We start from the raw sequence: 8,313 nt of genomic DNA, 5'->3' as shown, positions 1-8,313 counted from the left end.
AAACCACGCCAGCGGCCAGCAGGGGGAGCAGGCCCTTCTGTGACTTATCTGTCACAGCGCCAAATGATCAGCTCAGGACAGCAGCGCTGCACCCTTTCCTTAATCCCCCTGGATGGCTGTAGCAGTGTGCCTTAGACTGGGCCTTGAACCCGTGCTTTCTCCCAGCCTGGCACGCCCGGCTAAAGTGCTGCCCCACCTGATTCCTGAGAAGAGCGTTTTCTCTTGTCTTCTCACTGTGACCCCCACAAACTTTCCGGGGGCTTGCATAAAGCTGTTCTCACTTCCTGCCTCTCCTTAAGGGCACTGGGGTCTCTCCAGATCTTGGTGCCGCCCATGAGCTCATTCAGCCCAAATTACCTGCCCCCAAACCCCTCCCTTCTCCAAATGTGCTCACTTGGGGCTCAGGGCTTCAGTCTCTGACCTAGCCCAGGGGACACTGCGCAGGCCGGAACTCTCCCACTCTCTGGGTCCTTTCCTGGATTGGCGAGCCTTAAGGTGCCTCCAGAAGGGATCAGAAAGCATCATCTGTTCTTCCTGTCCTGGACTGTTGCCTCATCTCCCAAGTGAACCTGCTGCTATCTGGAGCTGTAGGACTACCACCCAACCAGGTCCCCAGGAACGTATCTGCAGGTTTCACGCGTGCACACACATGCACACACTCATCCATGTACATGTGTATATGAACACATGTGTACAATGCGTGCACATGCACACACACACACTCCTTTCACCCCTTTCACGCACACACTCCTTTCACCCCTTCAAGTGGGTAAATCATGACCCACTTGACACCTCCCCACTCTCACTCTGGCCTCACCTGCTGTAACCTCTGGTGGCGCTGGCTGAAATTCATCAGCCTCCTTTCCAGCCTCGAAGCCAGGGTCCTCAGCTCTTTCGCCAGCTCTGCCCCATCTCCCTCACCCTTCAGCTCTTTCCTGTTCTTCCAGAGTGAATGCGCATCACAACAAAGGTTAACGATGACCATGGCCCTTCCCATGAGAGCCTTTCCGGACAACACCAGCGTTGTATTTTTGACCCTCTGAAAAGCCCGGATTTCCTTCTTCATAGCCAGGGCAGCATTTCCACACTTACTAGCAATCTCACCAGCTCTCGCCAGGTAGGAGAATTCTGGGGCCTCCAAGTCACTAGTGGGCAGCAGGCTGCTGGCCAAAGCATGGGCTCGTTTATTCTTAAAATGTTCCTGCATGCTAGTCGCGATGTTGGTGACTCCTGCCACTGCGCCCAGCCCCTGGCTAGCTGCTGAGAGCACCAGGCTTCCACCTGCTGTTACCGGAGCAAGGACAAATCCCAGGATAGTCATGGCCCCAGAGACGACACCGACGGAGTTGGCCACCACGCCGATCTTGTTGACTGTTTTGTGGGTGGCTTCAAGGTCATTGGCAATGGCATGGAGTGTCTTAATTTTATCTTCTTCAGCTTGTTTCCACCTGGGAAACTCTTTCAAAAACTTCATCTCATCAGCAAACTCAGCAGCAAACTCAGCAGTGAACTCGTCATCGTCCAGTGTGTCCTTGTCCCTGTCGAGGAGTGTGATGGAGACGGACCTTCAGCTCCCAGTTTACCAGGTGCCCGTGGCCTTGGGACCTGCTTGCCACTCCCAACCTTGAACAGTCCCCCTGCACCACCCTGAGAAAAGTGCCCTGAAAGTCCCCAAGCTCCTGGTGGGGAGCCCCAGGACCAAAGGAGAGAGAGAGAGAGATCTAGAATGGGAGGAAGAGAACAGGTACAGGGTCATTGGGGGAGAGCTGGAGGGAAGAGGAGGGGCATGTTGGATAAAGCACCCTGCAGGGGCCTGACCTTGCTACCAGGATGTTGGGCACTGAAAACATCAAGGGAAGTAATTCCATGTTCTCCTCCGTCCCTGGTCGGCTTGCCTTGAGCCCTCAGACAGGAGGGACCCAGTCCTACCCAGAAGGAAGCCTGAGACAAAGGGACGAAACCTCCGGCCCCTGACATGTCAGGGGGGCCGAGGATACTCTTCACTCAATGCAGTGAGGCCCAAGGACCAGTTAGGGAGCAGAAGGAACCATGCTCACGAGGCTGCAGGTCCCCCAAGGTTTGAAGTGTAAAAGAAGTGCGATGAAGGCAAGGTCAAGGGAGGCCTCACACTGTCCTCATCTTCATGTCCCCAAGATGCGTGGGGACAGAGAGACGGCAGCGGGACAGGCAGCTCCAGAGACCAACCACACCACCAGAAGCTGACAGTGCCACCAACAACTGTGATGGCAGCCAGTGTGGCGCTTGTTGTCCAGGGTGGCTGGCAACTGACAGGAGCGTGGCTCCAAGTGTTTCTCCCTTTTTAAAATGATTGACTTACTGTCACTCCCCAGAAGCCAACAACTGACAGGGCTGGGTCAGGACTGAAGTCTAAAGCCCTGAATTCAATCTGGGTTTCCCAAGCAAGTGGCAGGGATCCTAGTACTTGAGCCGTCAACTGGCGCCTTTCAGGGTGGGCATTGGCAGGAGGCTGGACAGGGAGCAGGGGCCAGGCAGAGACCAGATATGCTAAGGTGGGGCTTAAGCATCAGGGTGTGTCTTAATCCCTGGGCCACAACCTCGTGATTAAACCAATCATCTCAATTGCAAGCATCACTGTCTTGGTGCATCCCGTGTTAGGCAGCCAATCGAGCTCTACGGGATCCTATAAGTACAGTTCCTGTCCTGCACTCCACAAATACATCCTGCTCTGATTGGGATATGAGTTTGGGCATCCTCCCCCTCCATACCTCAAAGGCCTGTGTGTCTGAGATGGGGTCCTTGGTGCAGGGACTCATGTTAACGACTGGAGGGTGAAGGTATAGGCGGTGGAAGGTAGGTCCAGCGGGAGGTCCTTCAGTCCCTGGGGGCATGGCCCTGGGAGGTGGATCTCCAGAGCTGGTTGGACCCACTGCTGTCTTTCTGTCCCTGACTCTGCACACCACACTCTGCCCGTATCATACCCAGACGGATGCCCGATATTGGACTGAAAACCTCCAAAACTGTGAGCCACAATAAGCTGCCTTCCTTTGGGAGTTACCCAGCTGTGGCAGGAGCTGCCGTGCCTAGAAGCTGCCTAAGCTCTGACTACAGGCTGGAGGCTGGCGCTGCTGCACTTGCTGACTCATGGGTACATGGTAGGCAATGGCAATGACTCATTCATTTGCTGATATTAACAAGTGAGCTTCTGGGCCTGGTGTAGTGGTTAAAGTCCTTGCCTTGCACTCCCCGGGATCCCATATGGGCGCCAGTTCTAATCCCAGTGACCCTGCTTCCCATCCAGCTCCCTGCTTGTGGCCTGGGAAAGCAGTCAAGGACGGCCCAAAGTCTTGGGACCCTGCACCCGCGTGGGAGACCCAGAAGAGCTCCCGGCTCCTGGCTTCGGATCGGCTCAGCTCCAGCCGTTGTGGCCGCTTGGGGAGTGAACCATCAGACAGAAGGTCTTCCTCTCTCTCTTCCTCTCTGTATATCTGCCTTTCCAATAAAAAATAAATAAAAAATAAAATAAAAAAGTAAGTGCGCTTCTGTACTGACCATTCCTTTTACAGCATCTCTCTACCATGCTACTTCTTTTAAAAATGAGAAGTACTGTGCCTGTCAACCTAAATTATGCTCCAAAGAACCATGACATCTCTTTGGGATTGGCAGAGCACTGAGGTGGGCACAGACACTGTGGGCCTATTCAGTGTGGTAGAAGAAAGTAAAAGAGAACTTGACATAAGATGCTTAGCTACAAAATTCGCTGATGTTGGGGCCGGTGCAATGGCTCAACTGACTAATCTATCACCTGCAAGTACCAGCATCCCATATAGGCACTGGTTCGTGTCCCGGCTGCTCCACTTCTGACTCAGCTCCCTTCTAATAGCCTAGTAAGGCAGCAGAAGATGACCCAAATGCCCAAATGCTTGGGTCCGTGCACCCACATGGCAGACCCAGAAGAAGCTCCTAGCTCCTGGCTTCGGATTGGCTCAGCTCTGGCCAGTGTGGTCATTTGGAGAGAGAACCAGTAGATAGAAGATCTCTCTCTCTCTCTCTCTCTCTCTCTCTGACTCTTCTCTGTGTAAATCAGCCTTTTAAAAACATAAATCTTTGATTTTTTTGAAGTTCGTTGGTGTTGGAAAAGGAGGCAACAACTTGTAGGCGAAGGTGTTTGCCAGGCAACTATTCTGTCTGCCCTGCCACATCTCTGAAATGGTTGAATCCATAAAGAAATTTAAAAAGCAATAGAAAAGCAAGCAAGCTTCTTTAGTGACGTGCAACCCCAAAACACCAGGTCCTTGTTACCTGGTGCACATTGAGGTGGAGGCCCAGAGCCTCCCTGATGCCATGCACCTGGCTGCCTCCTCGTCTGCCCTCCAGATGTTGAAGCTAGCTCCCTGGAGCATTTTGTCCCCCTGAAAACTGTGATTTCCCATGCACAATAGAGACCCATGGGAGGACTGGCTGCTGGAGCCCAGCTCTGCCCTTTCCTGCAGCAGTGTGCCCAACCAGCCCTTCTCCAGGGACCAGCTTTGTGGTTACCTTTGCAAGGCATCATCAGCCTCCTGGTCTCTCCACTTCTGGCTGTCCTGTGGCCTTGTGGCTGCCATGTTGGTACAGTCAGACACTTTCCTGGTGGGAAATAACAGAGAACAAGGTTCCAAGATGTTTTAATGTTGACCTAGAGCTTCAATACAGCAAATGTGCATGAAGGCACATGGTGAAGCACTCAACTCCCAGTCAGGGCATCCGTATTAAAGGGGAGCAGACGCTGCCACCCCGATTATGGCTCTTGGTATGAAGATTACTTTGAGCTGCAGGTGGTTAAGAAGAAGCAGATGAAAATGAAAAAACCTCCTTGTGCTGCATTGGATGACTTGTGGGAAGGCAAAGAGCGGTGACACAGGATAACTGGCAAAGCTTGCTTGTGCAGGTGCCCCTGGTGTGGTCTTGGGCCCAAAGGGTCCAGCTGTGTCTGCCGTGGTTAACCCGTGCCCTCCCAGAACTGGGCTGAGTGTCATTTAATTTTACTTACCTAAAACCTATCTCTTCAAATATTATTGATGTAGGGGCTGGCATGGTGGCACAGCAGGCTAATCCTCCTCTCTCTGGTGCTGGCATCCCATATGGCTGTTGGTTCATGTCCCGGCTGCCCCACTTCCAGTCCAGCTCTTTGCTGATAGTTTAGAGAATCATCAGTAGATGGCCCCAGTGTGTGGGCCCCTGTACCCATGTGGGAGACCTGGAAGAAGCTCCTGGCTCCTGGTTTCAGATCAGCTGAGCTCTGGCCACTGAGGCCTTTTGGAGAGTGAACCAGTGGATGGAAGACCTTTCTCTCTATGTCTCCTTCTCTGTACAATCTGTCTTTCAAATAAAAATTAAACATTTTAAAAATTATTATTGATTTATTTAAATTTTGGTTGCAAAAGACACAAGAGACGGATCTTCCAATGGCTGGGTCACTCTCCAGATGCTCAAACAGCCAGGGCAAAGCCAGGAGCTCCATCCAGGCTCCCCTGTGGGCGGCAGGAGCCCCAGCACTTGAGCCGCCACCTGGTGTCTCCCAGGGTGCATGTGAACAGGAGAGTCTCACCCCAGGCACTCCCACGTGGGACACGAGCATCCCAGGCAGTGTCTTAATGTGGCTCCAAATATTCACCTCTACATTCTGCTTTTAGAGCAACACAGGGCCACTTCTTAAAGGTCACGGAAAATGGAATTTAATAAGAAGTTTATTGTGATCTAAAGACAAAATTGAAACCCACGCATAGTGCTTTGCTAATAGGCATTTTCCATGCGCTGCTTGCAGAGCCCTAGGAGAGGAAGCAGAGAGCTCACCGCACCTGCTTCGTGCTCGGTGCCTGCAGCTCAGCATTTGGGCTGGCGTGTTCTAGGCCCCCCTGCAGCTGCCAGGCACAGATTACTCATAACGATTCAAAGATCATCTTCTAAGGCCAAGGCCACTCTGTACAGTATTCCTCAGGCATTTCCTAAAAGTAGAGCAGCTGGGCGGATGTTCCCATGAGCCCTAACCAGGCCTCTCACCCACCCCGGAGCTCAGGAGAGCGAGGTGACCTCAGTACCTGGGGGGTGGGGCTGCCTTGGGGAGTCAGCCCGTGGTAGGAGGAGTACATCCTAAGGAGGGGAGAGGAGCGGAGCATGTAGCTCATCATACAGTGCCAAAGGTGCAATCAATGAAGCTGTTAAATGAAGTTCCGGGGGTCTGGCACAGTAGCCTAGTGGCTAAAGTCCTTCCCTTGCATGCACCAGGATCCCATATGGGCACTGGTTCATGTTCTGGCAGCTCTGCTTTCCATACAGCTCCCTGCTTGTGGCCTGGGAAAGCAGTCAAGGATGGCCCGAAGCCTTGGGACCCTGCACCCACATGGGAGACCTGGAAGAAGCTCCTGGCTCCTGGCTTTAGATCGGCTCAGCTCTGGCTGTTGCAGCCACTTGGGGAGTGAATCAGCAAATGGAAGATATTTCTGTCTCTCCTCTTCTCTGTGTATCTGACTTTCCAATAAAAATAAATAAATCTTTAAAAATAAATAAATGAATGAAGCTCCAGGAAGCCCCACAGAGCAAGGGATATAGAGCCCGGTGACCAGGGAACAGGTGGAGTCACCCGGAAGGGCGGTGCCCCCACCCAGAGCAGACCAGGGTGCTCTGTGCCCTTCTGCCACTCCTGGCCTGGCACCTGGCTTCCAACTGGCTGTTTCCGAGTTGGATTCATGCAAGCAAACATTTGCCAGTGTGTTGTGAGCCATTGTAGAAAAGGACGAAGCGTGGGCAGGGCAGCTTCTCCTCCAGAGAGAGAAGGTCTCAGTCACCCAAAACAATGCTAATTGCAAGTACATCTTCCAGGCTGCCTGGGCTCAGTCCTCAGGTGTGACTCAGGGACACACTGCACCTGTGGTTACCCTGAGCACGGCACGCACAATGCAGCTGCACGCCATGTCGGGAACTGGAGCCAGAGACCAGAAGTTGGAACACAAGGGGTCAGCATGGTGGTGTAGCACGCAGAGCTGCCGCCTGCAACACCAGCACCCCTCCTTGCTTATCTGTGCAATTACCAGTAAGTTGGCTCATTCCACACAGCAACTTTTGCAGTTGCCCTAATTATAGACATTAAAGATGAAAAATATGCTGATCAGAGGAAAGTGTAGCATCAGGCTAACGGACCACTAACTGTGGCCTCCCTGCTCTGGGACTTTCAGACCAGTACAGAAATAGAGTGGAGTAGCAGAGGGTTCACAGCGGGAGCTGGGCGGCTGGGATCTGGCTGCGTGTGGGTATTCAGCATTGAGCCCTACCTCCCACAGGCCACAGACCAAGCAGGGAGCAACGTTGAGGTTCAAAATGATGTCCGTCTAGTCCCTTACTGTCACCATCCCCCCCTTCACCCTCCCTGAAATCCAAGACAGCCACCCTAATCTACCTCTGCCCCAGGGACTCCCGACCCTACACAAGGGACTCTGAGATGGATTCAGAAAGCAGCGTCCACCCTGTGCTCTGTAAGACAAAGACAGCTGACTTGGCGTGGTCCCCGCCTGGCTGACACTGGAGCCAGGGAGCCATGGTCCCTACCTGTGCACCTTTCAGTCCCTCCTTGGCACCTCTAGTGGCTGCTGGCTGCCCCTACTCCCGTCTGCTGGTCTCTCCCTTATGGCCTCAGCTGCAACCCCCTCACCTCTCCGAGGGTCTCTGGTCCAGACTGCAGAGGGTCAGGTGCCAGGCAGCTGCTCAGTCAGGACAACAGCTCCGGGTACTTCTGAGCGGGGATTGCAACACTGGGTGCCTATAAACTGGGGCAGACACAGCCTGGCAACACCCAGAGAGCCCTCCCCCACCCAGGGGAATGGGCCTGCACTTTCACTTTCATTTTCACTTTCTATAGTATATTCCAGGATGCATTTCCAGGAATTCGGTCCTGGCTGGTTGGGCGGGTCGCCATGCAATGGAGATTACCGTCACAGAGGGCATAGAGCAGCAGCAGAGTGGGAGGCCACACGGTAGCTCACTTAATGGGGAGACTCACAGATCTACTGCCAACTAACCTGTTAGACTTAGAAGATCACACTCCTGGAAGATCAACTCAGACTGTGATCCTGGGAATCTCCATCCATGGGCCCTGGGCAAGGGCGAGGGGGCACAGATTAGAGAGGCTGCGGGCTGCTGAGCTGTTAGTTGTGTGTCTGAGCTTTGTACACCTTTGCTTCTTCTGGGCAGTTTGGAGGCCAGCGTCTTCTCACCCTGCGAGCCAGGTGGCAGTGACAAGCTTGAGGTCTGAGGAATGCGGACATGGGTGGACAGAGGAGGAAAAAGAGTGGGGAGGGG

At 53.3% G+C, this 8,313-nt stretch overlaps 1 protein-coding gene across 1 annotated transcript; it reads right to left on the bottom strand.

The window, feature by feature from the left end:
* Nucleotides 1-802: 802 nt before the first annotated feature.
* LOC131482100 (apolipoprotein L6-like) lies at nucleotides 803-7,756 on the bottom strand. Its single transcript, XM_058673746.1, has 3 exons — nucleotides 7,667-7,756; nucleotides 4,519-4,608; nucleotides 803-1,538 (listed from the first exon to the last, which is right to left on the bottom strand). The coding sequence occupies exons 2-3, from the start codon at nucleotides 4,584-4,586 to the stop codon at nucleotides 803-805; spliced, it is 804 nt and encodes a 267-aa protein (XP_058529729.1). The 5' UTR covers nucleotides 4,587-4,608; nucleotides 7,667-7,756.
* Nucleotides 7,757-8,313: the final 557 nt, after the last annotated feature.

The sequence above is a fragment of the Ochotona princeps genome, chromosome 15, assembly GCF_030435755.1.
Source record: "Ochotona princeps isolate mOchPri1 chromosome 15, mOchPri1.hap1, whole genome shotgun sequence".
Lineage (NCBI taxonomy): Eukaryota > Metazoa > Chordata > Mammalia > Lagomorpha > Ochotonidae > Ochotona > Ochotona princeps.
This window is presented reverse-complemented; position numbering and strand designations above follow the sequence as displayed.